This window comes from Dermacentor silvarum, chromosome 3, assembly GCF_013339745.2.
Source record: "Dermacentor silvarum isolate Dsil-2018 chromosome 3, BIME_Dsil_1.4, whole genome shotgun sequence".
Classification (NCBI taxonomy): Eukaryota; Metazoa; Arthropoda; class Arachnida; order Ixodida; family Ixodidae; genus Dermacentor; species Dermacentor silvarum.
Window position 1 is genome coordinate 229,439,520 of NC_051156.1, and position 27,808 is coordinate 229,467,327.

General features: G+C 49.9%; 1 protein-coding gene across 1 annotated transcript in view; it reads right to left on the minus strand.

Moving 5' to 3' along the window:
• The window catches only part of LOC119445253 (uncharacterized), a 148,875-nt gene that overhangs the window by 15,364 nt on the left and 105,703 nt on the right, over nt 1-27,808 (minus strand). Inside the window, exon 7 of the mRNA XM_049664964.1 lies at nt 10,254-10,330. Within this exon, the coding sequence (XP_049520921.1) occupies nt 10,254-10,330 (77 nt within the window). The remainder of the gene's footprint in view (nt 1-10,253; nt 10,331-27,808) is intronic.

Sequence of the window (27,808 nt, forward strand, 5' to 3'; positions counted from 1 at the left end):
CGTGGCACGAGAAAGACTTCGGCCATCACCTCCAAGCTTGCGCTTGGATTATCCGCGAGCAACGCGCTCGCCGGCCTGCTGGAATTGCACATGCCCGAGTGTTTTGCGATTTACACGTGCCACGTGTTGGCCGCTGTGCGTACGCCTCGAGTGTCAGGTGTCCGCGCGCCGCGGGTGCGTGTCGTACTTGCTCCCCGTGCTGTACCGCGTGCATGGGCCGTATTCTGAAACGTTCCTCTTCGGCGAAATTTCTTTTTCTCCTTCAGCCGCGCGATGATTGGCTGTTGTAGCAAAATTGGATGAGCTGATTGGCTGGTCGAGCCCGACGTCATTCAATTTTGCTCAACCAGCCAATCAGCGCGCGCCTGAAAGAGAAAAAAGAAATTTCGCCGAAGTGGAACGTTTCAGAATACGGCCCCATTTTGTGCACTACGTAAGCGACGGCCTTCTCTCGTGAACGTAGTCGCGCGGTGTTAGTGCAGCCTGCGGTAGCCCGTTCCCGTGTCCCACAGGGCCCACGCGACATGGCGGACTTCGCGGCTCCCTCCTGCCGACCTCCCAGCAAGGGCATCGGCGTTCGGCAAGTGCGACGGTCCACATGCCGCAGCCCTTGGGCCTTGAGCGTCGGCATCGCGATGCCGCACGGGCAAGGGCTGCGGATATCGTCGACCAGTGGTTGGCGAAGCGCGGCGCGGCCACCCGGCGCCGATCTGCCCTGGCTGCGTCTGTCGCCGATGTTCCGGTCCCATCGGGAGAGGTCCCAAATGATCTCCCCCTGACCCCTCCAGCTCCCGCGGCACTGCAGCCCACGGATACCTTCGAGCTAGTCACGGTGGAGCTCCCCGTGACCTCCGACGAGAAGGTCATGGACGAGTCAACCTCCCGGAAGCGTGGCCGAGACAGCGAGCAGTCGAAGGGCCTCGGTGCCCTTCCCGATTCAAAGCGGAAGCCTTTCACTCCTCCATCCGGCTCTGCTGCTGGCGAACGAGCGGCCAGCCACAAATGTTGCAACGAAAAAACATAAGAAAAAGAAAACAGCAAAGGCCAAGCGCTCCCCTCCGGCTGGCGCACCCCTTGCTGGTTCCAGCTCTTTGCAGGACGCCTCAACGTCTACACCAGCAACCCCCCCCCCCCCCCCCCAGCTGGGCAGGATGACCACAGACAGCCGACGCCTGAGGCCATGACCAGCCGGGCGAGGGCCCACGAGCCTGCTGGCAGCGCCCCTGAGGTTGCTGATGACTGCAGCTTGGTGATGTCGTACACCTCCCGCCGTCGCACCAGAGCCACCATGGCCCTGGCCTCAGATCCTGCCGTGGCAGGAACGCTCTTGTTCCGGCCCTCCGAGAAGGGCGGCTCCTTCGCGAAGGAATCGCGCCTTGCACTGGCTAGTGCACTATCGTCTCTCCAGTGTTATGATCGGCTTGGGACTGCACCTGTCAAATGTGGGAAAGAAGCCCGAGCGCCTTTCCCGTGACGAGATAAACCTCTTACATCCTCGAGGAAGCGTCTCACCTCTACGGAGCAGACGAAAACGGCGAGCTACCAAGAAGGAGGACCCGAGGGAGAGGAGGTCGTCAACTTGACCGCCCGACAGAGGTCTGACACTTCCACAAGTTCCCCGAAGGAGTCATCGGCAGGTTATGCCTGGAATCTGTATCTCTCCAATGTGGGAAGCAAGCCCCAGCGCTTTTCCCGTGACGAGATAATCCCCTTCAGCCCCGAGAGAGCTCTCACCTCTACGGAGCAGACGAAAACGGCGAGCTACCAAGAAGGAGGACCCGAGGGCGAGGAGGTCGTCAACTTGACCACCGGAGAGAGGACTTCCCCGAAGGAAATGCCAGCCACCACGAGGGGATTTAAGGCCGTCCTGGCCCCCGTGTTAATCAGAACCGCTCGAGACTCGGATAGAGTCAAAACCATGTACCAATGAAGTGAATACAATCTTTTATATTTTTCATCATCACGATGCCCGCCTTCATCGTCGTCTCCTGATTCCTGTGGTGACGACCCACCTCACCCGGTCGAGATTATATCAGCTGGTTGGCAGCAATGGGATACTCCACCCTTCGTCCTGGCTTCAGCAGAATGGTGAGCGCTTGACTTTCTTTGAGAATTTGCCAGGTTTTAGCTTGTGTGTTTTCTAAAACGGTGAATTAGTTTCTGTACGTGCAGGCTCCTGTTGAAAGCTTCCTCACGTCACAGTAGAGTAAGAAAGTCCTCGTTCGGGATTGACCATGGATTTGGGCAAACGGAAAAAGCCAGAGTTGTTATTACTTTGTGAAGAGCTGGGAATTGAGGTCGGGAAAAGTCAGAGAAAGCCGCAGCTTATTGAGGCGATTGAGAAGTGCGGGGCTCTTGAGGACGAAATTTCAGAAGCATGGGAAGAAATAGAGAAACGAGCTGAGAAAGCTGAGCAAAGCGCTGCAGAGGAAAGGCAAAGAGCTGAGAAAGCTGAACAAAGGGAAGCTGCAGAAAGAAAGGAACGCGAGGAACAGAGAGCTGCAGAGAGAAAGGAACGCGAGGAACAGAGAGCTCACGAACTAAAGCTAAAAGAACTAGACGTGCAGCGGGATCTGGCCAGGCAATCAGCAAATAACCTCTCAATAGATTAAAGACATTCAGGTGAATCAAGAGTGAAAATAAGGGATCTCATGCAGTCGTACAAGGTTAACGATGACATGGGATTGTTTCTCGTTATTTTTGAACGAACCTGCGAGAGAAACGGGTTTGCACTAGAGTTGGCCGCAACAGATTCTGACCGTTCTTCCTGGCGAAGCAACCGAAATAATTGCAAGGCTAACGAAGGACGAGTCAGAGGATTATCAGAAAGTAAAAGCTGCGCTGCTAAGAAAATATCGGTTCTCAGCGGAGGCTTTCCGCCGCCGTTTTCGGGAGGCAGTTAGGACACCGGGCGAGTCTTTTCAGGATTTCATTTATAAACTGAAAGTCAATTTAATTGAGTGGCTAAAAGGAAAAGACGCGTTCGGTTGTCACGACAAGGTTGTTGAGCTAATCTGCATGGAGCAATTCTATGGGTCCTTGAGCGAAGAGATGCGCCTGTGGATTCAAGATAGGTCGGGCGAAAAGGACTTAGAACGTGCTGCAGTGCTAGCAGATGAATTCGCCGCACGTCGCGAATCCGAGAAAACGCGCGTCAGGCCGTTGACTAAATTCGGCAAAGAGGAAAACAAGCGCCCCTTTCACAAAGAGAAAGCTGAAAGTGGGACCAAAGACGTGCCGACAGATAATTCCGGAGAGAATGAAACCACAATGAAAGACGAAAGAAAAACAAAAAAGGCGTTTGAGGCTAGAAAACCGGTCGTCTGTTTCCGTTGCCAGGAGCCTGGACACCTTGCGATCGGCTGTAGAAAGCCTAGAATTGTTTTTTCTTTCATGAATGACGGCGACAACTTGGCGCTCTTAGAACCCTACATTCGCGACCTCAGAGTGAATGGAACGCCATGTAGGGTACTTAGGGACTCAGCTGCGACAATGGACATTGTCCACCCCGCGTATGTGAAACCTGAGGATTTCACCGGGGAATGTGCATGGATCCGGCAGGTAGTTGAGGAAAATAGTGTTTGTTTGCCCATAGCTAGCGTAAAGATCGAGGGGCCATTCGGAGTATTGCTGACTGAAGCCGCAGTATCACAAAATCTGTCCAAGCAATACCCCTACTTATTTTCAAATCGCTCGGAGATGCTGTTAAAGAAGAAGGGTCTGAGTTTTGGCGACCCTACGGTCCAAGCTCTCCCGCGTAACACGGCTCAGAAAATCGCGGTAGAAGAGAACGATTGCGCCACGAAAGTGGAAACAGTGGCTCTTCCGGAGGCCGTTCCTTGCGGAGACAAGGCTTGTTTCAGCAGCCCTAAAAAGGTCAAGGAGGCAATGAAAAACTCCCTTGTACCTACGCATTTGAACGACGGTCCGGAATCGTCCAAAGGAGAGGAGACTGACATGGCGGCTAAACAGGGCAGGAACCGGACGATCGGGGATTGCAGAGGCGCATTCAGTGGCCGCCTGGCAATGCAAAAATTTTTCAGACGGCGCAAACGAGCGAAGTATTTAGCGCAGCGCAAATTCGAGAAAGACACCACACCGCAGCCCGTAAGCAAAGGGAACAGGCCATCATGCAGAACGTCAAAGGGCTGGTTATGGTGGTTGAGAAAACGGAGACGTCGGATGACATCAGAAAAGGGCGCGTCTCCGCGAGTAGGACTGCGGCGGAAAGGGGCAACCTGGCTGAGGTACGCGCGCACGCACAGGGCCAGTCAAACAGTCAATGAGGGGGAATGCGCCGCGAGAGCGCGCACAAAGGAAGAATGGCGATTCTCCTCTCGTTTACGGCCTCCCTCTCTGAGACGCGAAAGAAAGCCGCGGCCACACGAATTGACAGGTGACGGGAGGGGGCAGTGTATGTCTGGCACCCTTTATTGCCCATGGCGAGGCCCAATAACTTTCAGATTGCGACCTAATCGAGTGCGCATTAGGAGGTAGTAATTCTCGAATTGGGCGCCTCCATAAGGTTCCCGTTTGTAAATAGAGCACGTTGCATTTTTTTTTTCATTTGTTAGTTATTAAGACCTTATTTCTTTTAATTTCAAAGGTTCCGCGCTAATCTCGGTGATTCGTTGTGATGATTGTTATGCGCGCCAGTTACGCGAATAAAACTGCGAAGCAGGTTTTGCGACGGTGGTGGCTCGTGAACGCGCTGTTTTTGTAGATAGGCATTGACATTGGAGGTTTGTAGAAACAAACCATTTTGGGTAATTCAATGCTTACAGGGTAGGTGCGTTTATCGGCTACCATTGCAGATAGAGTATGGATTTTGGTTTTCTGGCTTTAAATTCCACTTTATGAATCAGCTTAATTAGGAGTTCAAGCGGTCATCAGAGCGCAGTACATTTTGCCTTAGAAGCGCTGGTACTGGCAGATACTATTGACCCAACGAGTAACTAACTCACTGCGCAGCATTTATCCGTCTGATCATTTTCAATGCACTCTCAGTCTCTCAATAAATGTGGCTTTCCCGGGCAGAAGAAACAAGAACGTTAGGTATTAGGTTAATTGAAATATGCACTTAAGTCTAGTTTTTTCCTTTTGTTAATTTTCGGGAAGCTCGAACGAGGGCTGTACGTTTAATTCTGATAAGGTATTGTGTGAAGAATGTGTGAACCTGGCAGTTCTCATGGTCAGTTGGGTGCTCTCGGTTTGTTGTGCCTTGGGCTTGGCGTGGTCTATTTCCAGAGGGTGTCACCTGGCCTGCCTTGGAACAAACGGCGAAACGAAGCAGAGGCACGGGGTCTACGGTCTCTTCGAGGTGCTTGGATGCTGCAACCCCTTCGAGACCTCCTGTGGCGGTGGACGGGCTGTTATGATCGGCTTGGGACTGCACCTGTCAAATGTGGGAAAGAAGCCCGAGCGCCTTTCCCGTGACGAGATAAACCTCTCACATCCTCGAGGAAGCGTCTCACCTCTACGGAGCAGACGAAAACGGCGAGCTACCAAGAAGGAGGACCCGAGGGAGAGGAGGTCGTCAACTTGACCGCCCGACAGAGGTCTGACACTTCCACAAGTTCCCCGAAGGAGTCATCGGCAGGTTATGCCTGGAATCTGTATCTCTCCAATGTGGGAAGCAAGCCCAGCGCTTTTCCCGTGACGAGATAATCCCCTTCAGCCCCGAGAGAGCTCTCACCTCTACGGAGCAGACGAAAACGGCGAGCTACCAAGAAGGAGGACCCGAGGGCGAGGAGGTCGTCAACTTGACCACCGGAGAGAGGACTTCCCCGAAGGAAATGCCGGCCACCACGAGGGGATTTAAGGCCGTCCTGGCCCCCGTGTTAATCAGAACCGCTCGAGACTCGGATAGAGTCAAAACCATGTACCAATGAAGTGAATACAATCTTTTATATTTTTCATCATCACGATGCCCGCCTTCATGGTCGTCTCCTGATTCCTGTGGTGACGACCCACCTCACCCGGTCGAGATTATATCACCAGGGAGTGACTGCGGTGCGCGTAAACGCGAAAAGGAATGTGGTTGCCGCGGACGCAGCGATGCAGAGCTGCCTCGATGTGCTGCTGACCACCACTGAACTCCGTGGCATCCCTGTTGCGGCCCGGTTACCCGCGGATCGCACGCGGAGCACAGGGTTCGTTGACGGAGTCGATGGAACGCACAGCGAGACTGAGCTACTGGAGGGCATCCAGAGCAGCATTCCCGTCCTTGCTGCCACCCGACGGGAGAGCACGGTAGTCCTCCGGTTCGCCGGCCCGCTGCCTCCTAAAAGCGTCAGCATTTTCAAGCTCCGCTTTGCAGTGCGCCCGGCCCGCCCCCGTCCGCTCCAGTGCCAGCAGTGTGGACGCCTCGGCCACGTGACAGCCACATGTAAATGGCCCAACAGCTGCAAGAACTGCAGCCGCACACACCCGGCTACAGAAGTCTGCAGCAACCAGGCCTGCTGCACCAATTGTGGAGGCAACCATCCTGCCTGTACTCCTGCCTGCCCCAGATGGCAGGAGGAACGCAGGGTGGCCACCATTTTGGCGACTTCCTCAGTCCCACTGTCCAGGCACGCAATCCGGACGATGGCACGAGAGGGCACCCCTGCAACCAAGCCTGCCAGCACCTATGCTCAAGTTGCTGCTGGCCCCCGGAGACCAACCTCACCCCCCCCCCCCCCGGCACTCCAGTCCACCGGGGCCCCCTCTAAGCAGCCTACCACCCCTGCTGCTCGACCACCAGCCAATGCAGCAGAGCCCTTGGCGACTCCTGCCGCTGACCCGAGGGACGCCATCATCACCTCCGTGCAGCTCACTCTCCGAGCAGTGGGTGAGCTCCTCCCAGTGGACAGCCTGCTGAAAACCCTCTGCCTCCAGGCTGGAGGACTGCAGAGAGACAAGAACCACCATGGCTAGTGGCCGAGGGAACAGCCGACGCCCTCGAGTGCTGCAGTGGAACGCGAATTCACTGCGGCGACGGCAGGCGGAGCTATGCTTACACCTCCGCCTGCACCTACTGCACGACTGAGGGAAATGGAAGAAAGTAGATGAGGTGCAAGAGTATTCAGGTATTTGTACAGGCAAAACATTGACTCACAGTGGAGGAAAAGAACTAGGAAGCTTACCAGCAAATATGCGACCGGTATGGCCAGCAACATGGCAACAAAGAACGTCAAACGCAAAGTGAGAGAGGCTGAGACAAGGTTATGGGTGGCGGCAATGGAAAAAGAAACCTGCTATGACTAACTACCTCAAAGGAAAAAGGGAAATCAGGAAAGAAACAATTTATGATAACTCAAAGGGAAGCTCCTTACTTTTCGAAGCGAGATCAGTATGCCTTAGAACGCGCAGTTATAAAGCGAAATAATCAATTGGGACGGCACCGCATGTGCTTGCTGTGGTAAAGCTAGAGAAATGGTGGAGCATGTTTTATTGGAATGTGAAGAAATCTACCCAGCTGCAAGTATAGGCTCCTCTGACCTCCTTGAAGTCCTTGGGTTCAGGGATAGCACGGGCAAAGTAAACATGTCAGCTGTAGAGATTAGTAAGAGGCGGTTGGAGGTTTGGTGGTAGAAAAGTAGGGAGACCACAAACAACGGAGACATACAGGAACAGAGTTCCCAGTAATGGTTCAAAAAGGTTGATGCCTGGAATTCTTCGTATTTGTGTGTTTCTCAAAAATGAAAGTAGGACATTAGGCAAAATAATAACAAGAGCTTGGTGGCGCAACCCACCACCCCGTTTCAAAGGGGATGCTCATACTATCCATCCATCCGTATCCGTATCATCATCATCATCATCATCATGATACGGAGTAAGGATAGTAGTTTTATCAGCTGTATAAACTTGGACATGCAGCAGCACCAGCAACGCGCATAACTGTCGGTGCCATCGGCGTTTTGCTTCTGTTCGCACCGAACCAAAGGAGGCGTTGACGGAACTCGCGCGGCGTTGGTGACTGTTGCCGGTGCCTCTGGGGGCGGCTCGGAGGTTTTCGACAAGATCAGAACGGGACACTCGTCGAGCAGCGTCGGTAGTCTTTGCGACCTTCTCGCCTCGCAACGTTCGCAAGATAACCATTTGGTGCCGCCGCTAAACTTCGCCTCCCCTCCCTCCCTCCCTCCCTCCCGTCCCCCCACGGCCCTTCGCGCGACGGAAGAAGTCGCGTTTGCTCTCCGCCGTGCGTTCGCTCCCCGTGAAAGCACGCGTCCCTCGCGCGCTTTAACTCGCACATACAGCATAAGGCGCGCGGCGACGCTTTCATCGCCGCTGGACTCTATAGATCACCTCACGGCGACGACGACGGCAGAAATCCGCTTGGGGTGTCCATATAATTGTTATCGCAATAAAAGTAGCAGTTTCGCCCGAAAGGCGAAGCATCGATTTGTCTTACGGGCCGGGGTTTGGGGAACCTTCAACAGCGTCTGCTTGGAGCTCGAACCAGGTTGACCATTGGAGAGGGTCCGGCAGACAAGACGAGGCGACGTAAAAATAAGTAACAGAAGTTTAATACATGGCTACGGGTGAGCGGTGTGCTCCAAAGAAAACATACAAGAAAAGTTCAGCGTGCATTCACCTGCACGCTAGGGCAAAGTTCACGTGGCTGCTGCCTGGCTTTCTAGTACCCTCCACCATCCGGGCACTATCCCCCTCTCCCCCACTGCAGGACATGGGGCAAACCAGACGAAGTAGAGATGGTGGGTGACCGTAGCGGGGTGAACGTCCTCAGCGGGGGAGGAAGGGTCGCAGGGCGGCACGACAGGTTTCGTCTCTGACCCTCGCGACAGACACGTCTATTTATGTTGACAAGCGAGATCGTTAGGCACGCCGATTACCATGCGTTTGCACGTGGTCCGAGCATGGCCGCTCACAGTGAAGCGGAGTTCACTACACGTGGTCCGGGCATCGCAGTTATAAGGGAATCGTAACAATTGCGATAGCAAATAGGTAGACAACTATACGAAGTAAGGATACTAGTTTTATCGCCCTTGGACTACAAACGGAACATCACGGCGAAGGCCACGCCCACGCCGACGGCAAAATTGCGCCTGGAGTGTCCATGTAATCGCTATCGAAAAAAATGTCACAGTTTCGCCCTAAGGGCGAAGCAATGAATGCGATAGCAACACAGCAGTGTCATACGAAGTAAGGTGAGCGCCTTTGGTGGCAAAATGAATTGTAGTAAACATGAGCTGATTAAGTAAGCAGGTGTGCTGCGGCGTAAGTAGACCGACATGAAGAGAGACTCGATGACCACGAGAAGGCGCGTGTGAAATGGTGGTGTTGATGAGAAGCGCTTCTCGTGGGCAGCGCGTGCGAAGGGACACACCTGTAGCGCTGCACTGCCGATCCGGGCAGCATTGCATGTGTAGCGTGCATTGTAAAATGTGGCCCTACTATTACTAACTGAATGAACAAGCGTGGTGTGAGCGCGAACAAACGAACATGAATAGAACACACTCAATGACTGCAGACAACGACTGTCAAAACGCTGGCAGCAAGCGCATACGCCGCAGCGGGCGAGGTACGTGCGGTCTATCGCGTCAACGGAAACTGAGCGGCGAATGCGCAGCGCATACAAATGTAAGAGCCGTGTGGAGATAAGAGATGGTGCGGGCGAGCGACGAGTGCCCCCCCCCCCCCCCCCCCCGCTCCTTCCGGCGCTGGCTTCCCGCTTCCTTGCTTGCGCATGGGAGATTGAGTGCGTTCGCTCTCCGTGATAGCGCGCGTCCCCGCACGCTTCCGCTCGGGCATACGGCGCGCGGCGAAGATTTTATCTATAGGGAACCTCACGGCGACGGCGACGCCGACGGCAGAAATCCGGTTGAAGTGTCCATATAATTGCTATCGCAATAATAACAGCATCTTGCGCGGAAGCATCTTGCTCCCGAAGAGAAGCGAAAAATGAATGACCGCCACGAAACCTGAGAGAGAGCATGTTCCGTGGTCGCCTAGTGCAGCTCGGTTAGGGACAAACGGAGCAAAGCGCGTTCTCCTCCGTGGTACGGTATAGTGCCTATGGAAACGCAGATTCCCAGAAGCGAAAGTTCCCAGATGTCTCTCTCGCAACTTGCACACGACGCTCGGGCAAATACGAAAGAGAAGGTGTCCACTCTTAAACTATCATGTTCTTAATTCACCGTTTTTTGTATATCTGTGTAAAAGCAGGGAGCGCCTAAACATATCCTTTCTGTCACATGTAATAAATTGCTTCCAAACCGGTTGCACTTGAATGCAGCTGGGCCTCTCACCTGAGTTCGGGTGGCGGCTGATTGGCATCCTCGATGTAGTACGATTCGTAAATGCGACGTCTGGTGTGGCACCAGCTCTGTCCAAAAGAAAAATCACATGACATTTCATTTTTTAGTCAGACATTTTGAGAAATGCTCACAAAGGGATGCAAAAGGTAGCTATCGTTTCGTGCCGCACTTTGGACAGGTACGGCAAATCTGAACACCAAACAAGACAACATACTATGCACAGAGAAGATTGGGTAGATCACCAGCAATAAATATAGGTTCATCTTGCTTTCGCGCCACCCAACTGGAATTTTCTTTCGTTTTAATCACTTGTTCAATTGCATTAGTCAGCTGTGCCTTGCTTTTTGGACCGAGGTTTTTGATTAGCTGTATTGAGAGTTCATTGGGTCCTGCGGCGCTCTTATTAGAGAAGACATTTTCTTCTTTTTTCCAGTAAACGTTTTTATGGTAAATTTTGATCTCTCAGGCTTCTCAGCATATTTCAAACAATTATGTAGTTTGAGATGTAGTGTTTTATGCATTCGCAGGTCTTGCGCTGAAATCGACACAAGATATTATCACGATTAAATATTTGGTGGAATGATGCTAATAAATAAAGAAAGTCGCAGTTTCGCCCGAGAGGCGAAGCATCAATTGCGATATCAAATTAGTAGAGAGCTATACGGAGTAAGGATAGTAGCTTTATCAACTGTATAAACTTGGAGGAGGAGGAATAAACTTGTATTGCGGAACCAGCACTTTAAGATGGCCGGGCCTAAGCCTCCCATGAGGGGACGTCGAGGGCTTGCCTCGCCGCCGCCGCACGGGCGTGCTGGGTCGCCCAGGTTTGGTCGTCGAGGGCGGAGCTCCGCAGAGCCTCACGCAACCTCGACGACAGGGTCGTGGTGTTAATGTGTGTGTACTGTGCTTGGCACATTCGCAATTACTAAGTCAATTAACAAGCATGGTGTCAGCGCGGCAAGCAAACATGAATAGATCACACTCGATGACCGCGAAAAACCACTGTAAAAACGCTGGTGTGAGCAAGCGCTGCAGCAGCAGCAAGCGAAGGTTCGTGTGGTCAATCGCTTCAACGGAAACTGAGTGGCGAAAGCACAGCGCATACAAAGGTAGTAGCCGTGTGCAGATCGCTTTCAAGATACGGTGCGTGTGACCGCCCGCAACCGGGCAAAGTACAAGTACGCAGTTGCTGGCAGAGTTGAAGCTGCAACCCCTTCCTCTCGCGCTGCCTTCCCGCTTTCCTCCTTTCGCGTGCGAGATTGAGTCTCCAGTTCCCCTTGCGCCCAGTGGCAAGATACGCAGTTGGTGCCGCAGCACAACGTTGTTGAAATGTTGAAATGTTTTTATTTCAGACAACCAGTCTACATAGTTGCCTAGGGGATCGGCGTAAAGGCTCAGAAAGCCTGACAGAGCGCCGATCACCCGCTTACACACATGAATAATCAGTCATACATAGTAGGTGAACATGGGCTGGAAAACAAAACACGTCGCGATTTTTAACTAAGTCATGCCATTAGATACAAGATATACATATTGAGGTGATTAACCCGGAAGAAAAATGAGTATCTTATACAGAGCTTAAAAAGAGAAATCAAACAAGCGTAGCATATGCAAGTTACATAATATAAGAAGAAATTGAAAGTGGTGTGAAGTTATCTTTGGATTTTTAGAAGGTAGGCACGCATCTTCTTTTTAAAGACATGAATGGAAGAGCTTTCATCAATTAGTGTCATTGCGGTGGGGTGGTCGTTAAGGAAGTCAGGAATTTGGTATGTTAATTTTTGTGCACCGTAGTTGGTACGAAGCGTATCTTTCTTGTAGATGATGTGTCTTAAATTGTGACTGTGATCTTTTTCGAGAAATGTCTTAAAAAATCCAGTTGGGTTGGATTTAACTTCGTGGTACACAACCGTCGCTAATTTTTTATATCGGATGTTATTAATTATTAGGAGTTCATGCTTTTTGAAGAGTAGAGCTGTATGTGAACGAAAGGGAAGCAGTTCAATTAAACGTAGAGCTCTTTTTTGCAATAAATATAAGTAGCTGAGGTTCGTTTTTGTCGTTGTCCCCCAGATAAGAAGGCAGTAGTGAAGGTGCGAATGTATTGTTGTGTAGTAAATTTGTCTTTTTAGCCATACTGGTAATAAGTGACGTAACGTGCATAGTATGCCAACTGCTCGGGCGATGCTTTTTCGTAGGTAGTTGATATGAATAGACCAGTCTAAGTTTTCGTGAAAGAATACACCGAGGAATTTGTGCGACGTAACGCGGTCAATAGGCTGTCCCTGAAAGCTAATAATCTTTTCGCTTGTATATGTTTTATTACGGGGTCTAAATATAATGTACTTAGTTTTTTTAGCGTTTAAGTTTAGCCTATTTGCCCTTAGCCAGGCAGACAGACTTTCTAACCACAGATTGGCCTGTGACTTAAGGACATCAATATCTGGCCCAGAGAAAAATACATTGGTGTCGTCAGCGTACAAAATAATGTCGGGTGTTAGCGGTATGTTTACTAAGTCGTTAATGTATATGATAAATAATAGAGGACCAAGGATTGAACCTTGCGGCACTCCGCATATAATTTCACCGAAGTGAGATTTCGCACTTCCAATTTTGGTGTATTGTAGACGGTTTTCGAAGTAACTTTTCAAGATGTTTAAAGCTACTCCTCTAATACCGTATCTGTATAGTTTGAGCAGTAAAATTTCGTGTTTGACAGAATCGAAGGCTTTTTTAAAGTCAAGGAACAACCCTACAGTAAGTAGCTTTTTTTCCATATTGTCAATTATTTTATCTTTAATATCGAGTAACGCCATTTCTGTGGATTTTTTCTTTTGAAAACCGTATTGATTTTTTACGATAGTGTTCTTTTGCTGCAAGAAATGAGTAAGTCGTGAGTTTATTGTTTCTTCTATAACCTTAGAAAACATAGGTAAAACAGAAATTGGTCTGTAATTACCAAGATCGTTTTTATCTCCTCCTTTGAAAATGACTGTTACTCTCGCGATCTTAAGTTGGTTAGGGAAAATTCCGGAGCTCAATATAAGATTGCATATGTGTGACAGAGGTGTACAGATAACATGGGCGACTGCTTTAAGAGGCGCTGCCTTGATTTCGTCTACACCACAAGCACTATTATTTTTTAGTTTTTTTAATAGGCCACATATCTCTTGTGTTGTAGTAGGTGACATAAAAATAGATGCGTCTGAACTGTTAATGTAGGATGTGCAGCTAATACCATTGGTCGGCAAAGGGGTACAGAGACCTGCCTTTAGGAAATATTCATTGAATTTGTTTGCCAGGGAAACGCCTGAGTATGGTATGCCCTCAATTAATATTTCTGATATTGATTCTCTCTCTTTCTTGTTCCGTAGTTCATTTACGCAATTCCATACTTTCCTAGGATCATTAGAAATACTATTAAACTTATTCTCGTAATACAAGTTACGTGCGCGTTTAATATCGGATGTTAATTTATTTCTCATTTTTTTGTACTCAGCTAGTTGGTTAAGGTTCTTTGTTTGTATAAATGTTGCAAATAATTTATCACGTGTTTTTATTCTCTTTAGTAAAGTGGTATCAATCCATGGTTTTCTGGATTTTTTATGTTTCTTCAGCTGTTCTATGGGAAATGCAGTATCATATAGTTCTTTAAATGTTTTAAGAAATAAGTCGTAGCAAACGGTAGGATCGTGTATCTGCATTAAAGTGTCCCAGCTAGTTTCTTCAACCAACTGCCTAAAAAAATCAATCTTTTCTGCAGATATCCTTCTAAGCAGAATAGGTTCGTGTTCTGCACGCTGTTTGCGTTGGGTCATGTAGGGTGTAAAAAAGAGAAAGAACGGCATGTGATCACTTATGTCTGATATGAGCACTCCGACATCAGTTTGCTCAATTTCATAGTTTGAAAAACATAGGTCTATTAATGTTGCAGACATACTTGTTATTCTTGTTGGTATGTCAATAATACTTCGACAGCCGAAAGAAACAAAAACATCAAGTAGCTTTTGAACAGATGGCTCCACCGAAAGCAGGTTAATATTAAAATCACCACTAACTATGATCGGCAGACCAATGCATAAACAGTATTCTAAAATACGCTCCAAAAATTCAATAAATGGGGTTATAGCACCATTTGGGGGTCTATAAAGAACTACCAACATCGTGTTGAGGCACTTCACAAGCAGGCATTCGTAGTCAACATCTGCTAATGAGTATTCTGAGATCACTTCATAATTGAAGCTACTTTTGATATATATGGCAACGCCCCCTCCTCTTTTGTTAGATCGCGACACTGAAATGCAGTTATACCCTAAAAAGTTTACAACAGAGCAATCACTGGAAAACCAGGTTTCGGTGAATGTCAGGACGTCGAATTGATGACCTAAGTTGTCTAAAAAAAGGTTAACAGAATCATGCTTGTTTCTTAAGCTTCGTGCGTTAAGGTGCAGCAAAGAAAATTGCTTGGTGCCACGTAAGGCATTAAGACGCCTAAATGAAGCAGCATCATGGTAACTACATGTTTTATCATGCGCAGCCATATGCTCATATGGCGGTAGAAAATTACTGAAAATCCTGGTGCTATCTTATTTGGTCTAGGTCACTTGTTGTCTTAATCCTCAGTACTCTATCGCGTTGACTGCGTCGGACAAAGAATTTGCCATCCTTGACCCAGGCGAACTGGTATTCCATTTCTCTTGCCTTTGTTTTCATCTGCCAGAACAAGCGTTTATTCGGAGCAGTCAAGTTTTCGTTGATAAAAACCTTTGACTGCTTTCTTCTTAGTTCACCTCTTTTTGCAAGCCAAGCGTCACGAGTACAGCGGGATGAAAAGCGCGCTATGATAGGCGATGGCTTATCGGTCCCGAGTGCGCCTGCTCTTGGGCGAAGCCGGTGTGCGGCTTCAATATCTTTCTCAGATAGCCTTGGAAGCTCCAGGTCATCAGCCAAAAGATTCAGCTTTTCTATCACTTTCTCGTTAGTTTGTTCGGCAAGTCCATGGATTTCTAGATTAACACGTCTGCTATATTGATCGAGGTTATTAACTTCTTGCTTAAGCATTTCTACCTCTTGTTCATTTGTCTGCGCTTCGAGTTTTTCCATCCGCTTTCTTAGACTGCTTATATCAGCATTCTGTTGCTTCATTTCGGCAAGCACTTCATCATACTTGCTTGACATTTCCTGTACTGATCTTTCAATGTCGCACACAGTGGCGGCAACGCCTTCCAGAGCATCAACTTGTGATTTCATTGTAAGTAGTAAAGACAATTTTCTCTGAATTTCGCCTATTTCTTTCGCAAGGTTCATTCCGGGTTCCACATTTTCAAGTTCGGTGTTCTGACCGCATCTAGCTTTTGACGTTTTACACGTTGCACAGTTCCACGAGTTCTTCGCTGCTGCAGATTTCTTTTTATATGCTGCTTCTGTGACCCCTGAACACGCCCCTAGATGATACCTGTGTTTGCACTCTGAGCATGACAAATATGTCGTGTCCCCCACAGATTCATGACAAGAAATGCAAGTGTCCGCCATGTTAATTACGAGAACAACGCAGGGGCAGCAGCTGCGGCTATAAAGTCAAGCAGTAATATAAAAGCAAACGGAACGCCCCAAACCTGCACAAAGAATGCGTAGTATTTAGAAGTACGTCGCCCAGCCGCAACTGCTGCTTGCCCAATGTAGACGAGGTACTTGTGGCGTCCTTATATATGCTTGTATGGGTGGCACCAGGCGCAGACTGCTCGGTAATGCCAGGTCCCGTGAGAGAACGCTGATCCACCGCGTCAGACTACGTCACGTCGATAAAGCCAACGAAATAATCGTCGCCTTGATGAGTGGACTGCGCAGACTGCGCCCCCCCCCCCCCCCCTCCCTCCTTCCCTTCCCACCACGGCGTTGCGGCTAAAACATCGCATTTGCTCTCCGCCGCGTGTTCACTCTCCCTGGAAGCGCGCGTCCCTCGGGCGGTTTCACTCGCACATAGAGCATACGGCGCGCGGCCACGATTTTATCGCCCTTGGACTTTATGCAGAACCTCGCGGCGATGGCAACGACGCCGAAAGAAATCCGCTTGGAGTGTCCATATATGTGTCCAATCCATAGAATGTTTTTTTTTCTAGATAGTCACTTAGCAGAGGACATACGTAAAAAAAACGTCTGACAATGGAAGATTCCTGACGCAGGCCAGACACCGGCCGATACGTCATAAAGTAAAGTTATCGTACGAAGGTCCTCAAATATATATATATATATATATATATATATATATATATATATATATTGTACCCTCACAACCGCTCCGACACCCCTTCGATGCCCCTGGAGCTTCGATCCCGTGCACTACCATCTACCATGCCGCAAGACGCCTCCCAGCAAACGCCTGCTCCCGCACCCCCCGCCTGTCCCGGTGTCCCTCGTCAACGCGACCCACCTATCTTCACTGGCGCGGATGGCACCGACGTGGAGGACTGGCTCGCTATCTACGAGCGGGTGAGTGTACCCAACAAATGGGACGAGGCAGCCAAATTGAGCAACTTGGTCTTTTACCTGGCGGGCGTAGCAAGTCTGTGGTACCACAACCACGAATCCGATTTCCCGACCTGGTCCGCTTTCAAGACTGCCATTATCGACGTGTTTGGCCACCCTGCTGTTCGTAAGCTGCAAGCAGAACAGCGTTTGCGCGAACGCGCTCAGCAGACCGGGGAATCTTTCACCAGTTACATAGAGGACATTCTGGACTTGTACAAGAAAACAAACGCGACCATGTCCGAGTTGGATAAGATTAAACATGTCATGAAGGGCATCGACGACGACGCCTTCACCATGCTCCTCGCCAAAAATCCTGGCACGGTGGCAGAGCTAATAAATTTGTGCCAGAGTTATGAGGAGCTACGCCGGCAGCGGTCGTTGACCCATCGGCCGCCAGCACGGGACGCAGATCTCGCTGGCTTGTCAACCGTTTCTGACCACACCTCCTTGCTGGCAGAAATGAAGACATTTGTGCGCGAAGAAATCGCACGCCAGCTCTCTCTGCTGCCCTTTGCTCACCCGCAGCATTTGGAACAGCCATCAACCACACTCCCGCCTCCCCTCCGCCGAGTGATTGAGCAGGAAATCGCCGAAGTCATGCCCGAATATCACCAGCGCCCTCCGGCACCAGCGCCACTTAGCTACGCTCAAGTTGTCGCCAGGCCAGCCCAACCAATCACTGCGGCTGCTCCGTTTCGTTACGCCGAAGCCGTCCCTGGGCCTCAGTCGTTCGAAGCATTTGTGCCGCCTACGTACGCCGATGTCACTAGGCTCCGTCTGCAGCCCACCATGCAGCCATATCAGCAGCCGCTACGTCCATCGCGTCCTGAACCATGGGTGGGACCCTCTCCGGCAAACCGTTGGCGCATTTCCGACAACCGTCCCATATGCTTTGCGTGAGGTTACGCCGGCCATGTTGCACGTTTTTGCCATCGCGTGCAGTCGCCTCGAGTCGCATCACCCGTCATGAGCCAGTCCAGCCGCCCTAATTACGAACCACCGCCGCCTGTGTCACCGACGTTCCGCCCAGCTCATTCTACCCGCCGTTCGCCGTCTCCACGACGTCGCTCATTGTCGCCGATGCGGCCACGTCAGGTCGCACGGGATCGGGAAAACTAGTCGTCGCAGCCCCCGAGGCAAGGGCTGCGACGCTATCGAACTGTGAAAGCCCTCAAGAGCGACCATCGAACATAATAGACGTGTTTGTAGACAGTGTTCGCGCATCTGCCCTTATAGGCACTGGAGCGGACGACCCACTTCAAGGCGCTGGAGCGGACGACCCACTTCAGAGTTCCAACGCTTCGCTACAATATATAATAGAAGACAGAGAAAGAGAAACAGATGGAGCGGAGGTTAAAAGATCATACAGGCCCCCACCCTCCCCGGACAAATGAAAACTCTCCGCGTATGGTATACCATATGATCATCATCATCATCAGCCTATAGTTATGTCCACTGCAGCCAGCACGATGGCCTCTCCCTGCGATCCCCAATTACCCCTGTCTTGCGCTAGCTGATTCCAACTTGCGCCTGCAAATTTCCTCATCACCCCACCTAGTTTTTCGCCGTCCTCGACTGCGCTTCCCTTCTCTTGTTATCCATTCTGTAACTCTAATGGTCCACCGGTTAATCATCCTACGCATTACATGGCCTGCCTGCTCCATTTTGCCCTCTTAATGTCAACTAGAATATCGGCTATGCTCGTTTGCTCTCTGATCCACACCGCTCTCTTCCTCTTTCTTATCATTAGTCCTAACATTTTTTTCCATCGCTCTTTGTGCGGTCCTTAACTTGTTCTCGAGATTCTTTGTTAATCTCCAAGTTTCTGCCCCATATGTTAGCACCGGTAGAATGCAATGATTGTACACTTTCTTTTCAACAACAGTGGTAAGCTCCCAATCAGGATTTGGTAACGCCTGCCATATGCACTTCAACCCAATTTTATTCTTCTGTAAATTTCTTTCTGATGATCAGGGTCCCCTGTGAGTAATTGACCTAGATAAATATACTCTTTTACAGACTCTAGAGGCTGACTGGCGATGCCGTAGTTGCCAATTGCTTGCTCACCAACCTGCTTTTCCCCACTTTTGCATTGAAGTTGCCCATGACTACAGTATACGTAGTTCGCACCTTTCTCATGGCTAATTCATCCTCTTCATAAAACTGTTCCATTTCTTCATCATCGTGACTGGAGGTTGGGGCTTAGGCTTGTACTACCTTCATTCTATACCTCCTATTAAGCTTTATTACGACGACTGCTACTCTCTCATTAGTGCTGTAGAAGTCATCAATGTGGCCTGCTATACCACACAGCATCCCCAATACAGGCTGTCCCAGCTGTCATGCATCGCGTTTTTAAAAAAGACGGACCATTCTACGCAACGACAACCAAGTGCATATCGTTCCCAGTCGAGTAGCGCAACCGCAAGCGATTTCTTTTGTTGGTGTCACTCAATTAAGCAATTAGTTGGAATTAGCTCTTTCTTAATTACTGCTCTGAATGGTGTGTCATCAATGACGAATTATAGAAAATAGAAAAAAACTTAAAAACTTAAGAGTACGCTTAAACTTCGCTTTTAAGAGTGGAACGCGATAGCATTCAAAGATTCCTGGCTGCTTATCAGGCTCTTTTCTCATATATTCAAATTACAATCCGACGTTATCACGTCTGTAGGTTGTGGTAAAGTCGTAATTACAATTTTTCTCACGAATTTTACTTTGAGAAATTCAATTTTTGTTCACTAACGTCTTGCGCCACTCGAAGGGCCCGCCCGGTCGGGGTGGTTCGGGATGATATGGTTCGGCATGATTATTTCCGCCAGACGCCGAAGCTTACGCCGGCGCGGGCGCCGACACCAACGCCGACGCCGGATTTCCTGCGACACGGGGCCCTTAACGCTGTCGCGTTAAAACTGGTACGTTTTCAGGCAGGTACTTTTTTGCCCGGTTAATTTTTTCCCTGATAAAGAAAGCCCGCGAAAAATGCAAAATATTGGTGACTAACCGTCCGCCCGCATGAAAATAAAAAAAAGCCGGCAGATCCCACGCCTGGGGGAATCGATGTTATGCGAAGCAGTTTGCGGGGAGCCTACCAAGTTAACGAAATGACCATGAGAGCACCGAGAAGTCGCCGGCTGTTTCATGACCTACATGACACGCATTTCATGACATTCATGTCATGAGTCCTCAGGAGTTCCTTCCGCTACGCCTAAGAGACCTTAAGGCGAAAGCCTTTCATGCTCATGGCTATCACTTCGACCATCAAACTTTAGCCTTGTCCTTCACTTATTACCACGTCCCAACCCATTCCATTGTTTTTTTAGTGTTAATTTTTTCGCTGAGTCATGGTCATGACTATGACTTCTACCACCATCATTTGGTGTTTCCTCCAGTCAGTACCCAAGTCCAAACCCATTTCGGCGGTTTTTTAGTGTTAATCTTTTTTTCGCTGAGTCATTATAATTTTTGCTGAGTCATGCTTATGACTATTACTTCTACCACCATCCTTTAGCGTTTCCTTCACTTAGTACTTACGTCAGAACCCATTTCAGTGGTTTTTGAGTGGCAATCTTTTTTCGCTGAGTCATTGTCATTTTCGTTGAGTCATTGTCATGACTATGACTTCTACCATCATCCTTTAGTGTTTCCTTTACTTAGTGCCCACATCCGAACCCATTTCAGTTGTTTTTTAGTGTTAATTTCTTCGCTGAATCATTGTAATTTTTGCTGAGTCATTGTCATGAGTATGACTTCTACCACCATCCTTTTGTGTTTCTTTCACTGAGTACCCACGTCCGAACCCATTTCAGTTGTTTTTGAATGTTCATCTTTTATCGCTTAGTCACTGTGATTTTTTGTGTCATGCTCATGACTATGACTTCTACCATCATCCTTTAGTGTTTACTTCACTTAGTACTCACGTCCTAACCCATTTGAGTGGTTTTTGAGTGTTAATCTTCTTTTGCTGTGTCATTATCATTTTAGGCGGCTTTCATGACCTACATGACACGTATGTCATGACATTTATGTCACAACCTATCATTTATGCTCCTCATAAACTCTTGTCATACTATGCCAATTTCGGTACGTGCCAAGTTAACGAAATTGGGTACCGGTCTGGGACAGTGGCCTTGGTAAACTCGGCGGTAATGCAGTTCCACTCAACGTGAAAGCTGGGGAATTTCTGCTCCAGAGCGTAAGGTTATTCAAGATGAAGTGAACAAGATGCTTGCCAAATGCATTGTTGAACCCTCGTAGATCCCTTGGGCGTCGCCCGTTGTGCTTGTTGAAAAGAAAGACGGCACATGACGTTCTGCGTACATTATCGTCATCTGAACAGAATTACCAAAAAAGACGTCTACCCCTTGCTTCGCATTGACGACGCCCTCGATTGTATCCACGGTACCAACTACTTTTCATCAATAGACCTTCGGTCTAGTTATTGTGGTTGAATTTCTGTGGATGAAAAGGCCCAAGAGAAGACAGCCTTCGTCACCCTTGATGGTCTATATTATTTAAAAGTTATGCCATTCGGTCTATGCAACGCCTCAGCAACGTTCGAACGTATGATGGACTCTTTACTTGAAGGGTGAATTCAAGTGGTCAACATGCCTCTGCTACCTAGACGACGTTCTCGTATTTTAACGCGAGAGCGTTAAGGGCCCCGTGTCGTAGAAAATGCGGCGTCGGTGTCGGCGTCGGCTTTGGCGCCCGCGGCCGAGAAAATCATCCCCAACCACGCAGGCCCTCCAAATATCATTAATGTTGCTCATACCTTGTCTTGCATTCTTGGCAAAGCTATTCCTCGGAATTTTGAGAATGGCAATCCACAAACAAATGTCATGAAACAAAACACCCACAGCGCATGCCTTTTGTGTTAAATCTTCTCAGACTGAACTATTAAAAGCACGAAACAAAAACGGAAACCTGAAAATTATTCAATATCCTTGCCGCGGCTGTGCAATATCTCAGGGATCGCCCCGCGCCAGAGGCCGCGTTTCTACCAGAAAGCTCGACTTCGTGCATATTGTTCGCCGCCAGTGTTTCCCGGTAACCATGCATTACGGTTGCTTAAGCTGCAGTTGTCGGGACACGTGAGAAGCAGTCAGGGATCTATGAATGCTATCGCGTTTCACTCTTAAAAGCGAAATTTAAGCGTCCTCCCAATTTTTCGCCTACATTTCAGATACACCTTGAGCGCTTATCAGCTGTTTTTGAAGTGTTCCGCGAGGCTGGGATCCAACTAAATTCATCGAAGTGTCACTTCGGTCGTCAGCCGATTACAGTGCTGGGCCACCTCATCGACGCTTCCGGTATTCAACCAGATCCGTAGAAAATTCGTGCTGTCACGTCTTTTCCTCAGTCTGTCAAAGACGTCCGAACTTTTGCAGGGCTCTGCTCCTAGTTCCGACGGCTCGTTGAAGACTTCGGAGCGATTTCCCGACCACTTACTGATCTTCTGAAGGAGGACGTGCCGTTTTCGTGGGGTCCCCATAGAATAAAGCGGTCCCGATCAAGCTGCCGGGTTTTCCCACCTGACCAACATTCTCACCACGCCACCTATACTGGCCCGCTTTGACCCGTCCTCTCCTACAGAGGTCCGTACTGATGCCAATAGTCATGGTAGCGGAGCCGTATTAGCCCAGCGCCAACAGGGTCAAGATCGTGTTATCGCTAGGGAGCCTAGTTATCGCCAACGCTAGCCGTCTCCTCACAGCAGCGGAGCGCAACAATTCGATTACAGATCGTGAATGCGTGGCGCTCGTCTGGGCGGTTTCCAAATTCTGCCCGTACTTGTTTGGCACGCACTTCTCTGTAATCACGGACCACCACGCGCACTGCTGGCTTTCCTCACTCAAGGATCCTACCGGTCGGCTTGGTCGCTGGGCTCTGCGGCTGCAAGAATATTCCTATGCAGTAGTGTACAAGTCGGGCTGCCTACATCAAGACGCAGACTGTTTAACGCGCAATCCAGTGGACGAACTACCCGCCGACCCTGACATCAATGCCGACGCTTGAGTTTTCTCCGTTTCTCAGCTGCTACACGTCGCCGACGAGAAAAGCCGTGATGCCACTTTGCGCGCTATCATTGATCGCTTGGAATCTTCGCCTGCTGATTCGTCTCTTCACTTGTTTGTTCTCCGGGATGGTGTATTATACCGCCATAACGTCCGCCCCGAAGGTCCTGCTCTACTCCTTGCCGTTCCTAAGCACCTCCGTTCAGCTGTTCTCCAAGAACTTCATGACTTACCAACGGCAGGTCACCTCGGCGTCTCCCGCACCTACGACCGGATTCTTAGACGCTTCTTTTGGCCAGGCCTTGCCCGCTCCGTCCGGAAATACGTTGCGGCGTGTGAGCAATGCCAGCGCCGAAAAACACCATCGACGCTCCCGGCCGTGTGCCTTCATCCCCTCGACATTTGTTCGGAGCCGTTCTTTCGCGTTGGCTTGGACTTACTTGGCCCTTTACCTCTATAAACATCTAGCAACAAGTGGGTCGCTGTGGCGACAAATTACGCCACGCGCTACACCATCACCAGAGCGCTTCCAACAAGCTGCGCCACAGATGTCGCCGATTTTCTTTTACGCGACGTGATTCTGCAGCAGGAGTTCCACACCAGCTGCTCACTGACAGAGGTCGGACATTCCTTTCTAAAGTCATCGCCGACATCCTGCAGCCCTGCTCAACCAGGCACAAGCTGACTACGTCTTACCATCCACAGACTAATGGTCTCACGGAGCATCTGAATCAAACCCTGACAGACATGCCTCCACAGTATGTCTTGTCCGACCATACTGATTGAGACCTTGCCCTACCCTATGTCACATTTGCCTACAATTCCTCGCGTCACGAGAATGCCGGTTATTTCACGTTCTTTCTGTTGTTCGGCCGAGAAACCCCACATTGCCACTGAACACATCCCTGCCATACGCTGCAGGAGAGACCAGCGAATATGCACTTGACGACATCACCAGGGCAGCCCAAGGACGCGAAATTGCCCGCGCTCGCCTCCTGACCTCCCAAGAGTGCCAACGGCGTTTGTACGATCGTCAACATAGAGACGTCCACTTTTCGCCTGGATCTCTGGTACTCCTGTGGTCCCCGATTCGTCACGTTGGCCTGTCAGAAAAACTCCCGTCTCGGTGCACAGGTCCATATCGAGTGCTGCGTGCCATGACTCCAGTTACTTATGAAATCGCCCCAGTCAGTACCAGTGCCTCATTTCACTGACGTAGTGCATGTCGCACGCCTCAAACCGTATTACTCTTCTGTTACCACCGATATTTAGACTCACTGGGACGGTGTTTCTGCCCCCGGGGATAATGATACGTGCATATTGCGTGTTTCTTGTGGACGATGAGCGCAGGCGCCACGACGAAGAAGATGAACTGCTTCTTGCTCTCGAGCTGTCGGCTGAACTGGCCAGCGCTGCCGTTGCCTTTTGTAAATATACTTTTTAAATAGTCTACAGTGCTTAATCCTTCGTTCGCGTAAAAATATTGTTACGTAATACGATACAAGGCGGGACTATTTACACTGTATTTACACTCAGATACACAGTAGCCAAGATGGTGGACCGCCCCCAGCACCAGACAGGCACGTGTTCTTTAAATTTGTCGTCTCCTTCAGGCAGAATGCCTCTCTCGGGTTGTGACAACTTCGTAGCATTACCCACGGCGGTAGAAGCACCGTCTCGGTGCACTTGAAACATTGATATTAGAAGGAGGGCGGTATGCTTTCAGTCTTCTGACTGAGAGAAGAGAAGAGAAGGGAACTATCTCGTAGGTGACGTCCGTTACCTGGCGGACGATCCGGTAAGGACCCGTGCACCGAGATAACTTCTCGGACAAGCCAATACGACGGAATGGACACCACAGGCGAACTAAGGCACCGAGTGAGAAGCGAACGTCGTGATTCCGGCTGTCATAAAGGCGCTTCTGGGTCTCTTGCGAAGCCGACAGTCTAGAGCGGGCGGTCTGACGCGCGTGATTGGCACGCGCGATGGCATCACGTGCATATTAGCTAGGCGGCGCGGCAGCAGCCGGAAGTAGGGTGTCCGGTGGTAAGATGGAACAAGGAAAATACAGGAGGGAGCATTATGTCACGCAGCGAGCCTTGGCAAGCGAACGCTTCGTGTAGCCAGCAACGGTGGCCCAACACGTGACCTCTTGCGTCGAGATCACGGAGAATCTAGACTTGCCTAGACGTTTGGTTACCGGTAGTTTTTATTCGGTGCGCGCTCGGCCGGCAGCTGCTCACATGCAGCCTTGCTTTGTTTTATTGCGATAGCAATTATATGGACACTTGAACCGGATTTCTGCCGTCGGCGTCGTCGTCGCCGTCGTCGTCGCCGTCGCCGTCGCCGTCGCCGTGACGTTCCCTATAGATAAAATCTTCGCCGCGCGCCGTATGCCCGAGAGGAAGCGTGCGGAGACGCGCGCTATCACGGAGAGCGAACGCACTCAATCTCCCACGCGCAAGCAAGGAAGCAGGAAGCCAGCGCCGGAGGGAGCAAGGGGGGGGGGGGGGGGGGGCGCACTTCTCTGCCAACAACCGCGCTCGTCGCTCGCTCGCACCGTCTCTTATCTCCACACGGCTCTGACCTTTAAGTGCATTCGCCGCTCAGTTTCCGTTGAAGCGATAGACCGCACGTACCTTCGCCCGTTGCGGCGTATGCTTGCTGCCAGCGTTTTGACAGTCGTTGTCTGCTGTCATTCAGTGTGATCTCTTCGTGTTTGTGCGCGCTCACACCACGCTTGTTCATTCAGTTCGTAATAGTCGGGCCACATTTTCCAACGCACGCTACACACGCAATGCTGCCCGGATCGGCAGTGCAGCGCTACAGGTGTGTCCCTTCGCACGCGCTGCCCACGGGAAGCGCTTCTCATCAACACCACCGTTTCACATGCGCCTTCTCGTGGTCATCGAGTCTCTCTTCATGTCGGTCTACTTACGCCGCAGCACACCTGCTTACTTAATCAGCTCATGTTTACTACAATTCATATTGCTACCAAAGCCGCTCCCTTACTTCGTATGACATTGCTGTGTTGCTATCGCATTCATTGCTTCGCCCTTAGGGCGAAACTGTGACATTTTTTTTTCCTTGTTATTGTTTTTGTTTATTTCAACAGTTTCAAATGGTTTCGAATGGGTATTGAAAAAAAAATCTACCGGGATTTTTAAAACCTACCGCGCGCTCTGACGTATCCTCCGTGCTATGACATTTTCATCACGTGTCGGGCCACCACAGTCGGCGACAATCACGTTGCGGTATGCTCCCTCCTATATTTTTCCTTCCTCCATGGATGGTAACGGCGGTTCACGGCCAAAGAGCATATAAAACGGTGAATAACCGGCGGTATCATGACGCGATGAATTGTAGGCGAAGGTCACGTAAGGTAGCGCCAGATCCTAGTCACGGTGATCAGATGAAACATACATTGAGATCATGTCCATGAGGGTGCGATTTAGGCGCTCAGTGAGACCATTTGTTTGGGGATGGTAGGCAGCGGTCAACTTGTGCTGCGTTGAGGAGCCTCGATCTGTGAGCAATTGGCGAGGGGCGCCATGGTGTAGAATAACATCGGGGAACAAAAAATCGGCAACGTCAGTAGCCTTGCTGGTGGGGAGCGCTCGAGTGATTGCATACCTGGTTGCATAATCGATACCAACGGTGACCCACTTGTTGCCGGATCTTGACTCAGGAAAAGGACCGAGAAGGTCTAAACCAACGTTACTATAGATCCTTTCAGTTGTCAAACTCCCCTTGCAGCGGCCGTCGATGCGCGGCCCCTTTTCGTTTCCACTCAACAGATGGCGCGGCGGCCGCTGTTAGCCTTGTTAGCCAGCGAAGCGCTGGTAGTTTGCCTAGTGAGTGGCGTTTTTTAAGTTGAAATCGCCAAATATGCACAGCGCGTCCCTAATCTATTTCCAGCTTATTACGGACCTATTCCGAAGTTGGAAAAAGGCCACGACTTAGTCAACTGAACAGAGGAAAGCACTTGCGCCCAAAGCTGCGACGAACCACCCTTCACTGCGACCGCCGTTTGCGTCTGCTAGAGCACGGCCGCTTTTTATCCAGCGGCCGTGGCTTGAGTTACTAGTAACTGAAAGAGAAAGAAATAAGAGAAGAGCTTTGCCTCTCTCAATGAGTTCAAAAGCTTTTATTACAGGAGCCGAATACGGCTTACGAATTTGCAGCATGGCTTTACAAAAGACAAGCTGTGTTGGGCTGCTGAGCTCGTGGTCGCGGGATCGAATCCAGGCCACGCCGGCCGAATTTCGATGGGGGCTAAATGCAGAAAATAGCCGTGTACTTAGATTTAGGTGCACGATAAAGAACCCGAGGTGGTTGAAATCAATCCGGAGTCCCTCATTACGGCGTGCCTCGTAATCAGATGGTGGTTTTGGCACGTAAAACTCTACAAAATTTTTTCAATAACGAGCTTTTTGTTAGCGATGGCTACTTTCTCTCGTGTTTCTAGGCGGCGGTTAGCGTCTCTCGCATAGAAATGCCTCCGCGTGGCAATGAAAAAGTTGAGTATCTGGCACGTGAGCGCTCACATGTGCTCATCGCAACGCAGCCGCGCAAGACTGCACTTATCCAGCTCGTCCAGAACTTTCAAAAATAGCTCACCCCACAGACCTGCCTGATCAAGGGAAAATGATATGGATTCATTTGCAATTCTTACGAACTGTAGCATCTTGATTGTTGGATGCTTGAGGCTTCCTTCCTTAAAGCTCGGATATGTTGTCAAGTATGCATTGGAACAGACGAGTGGAACAGTTGAGCTGATGTCATGCAGGCACAACTCACACTCTGTGTGCTTGCTCATTTTGTGAATGACATATCCACATAAGTCACAGCATCGTCTATACCGCCTCTGAAATAGCTGTGTTCGATGTCCATTCGCTCAAGAGAGCTTGAAGGACGAGAAGTAATTACTAACAGCCAGCCTTCATTTCTCAAACTAGCTCTGTTCAAGCGACGGACCGCTCGAGCTGTGTTCAATGCCTC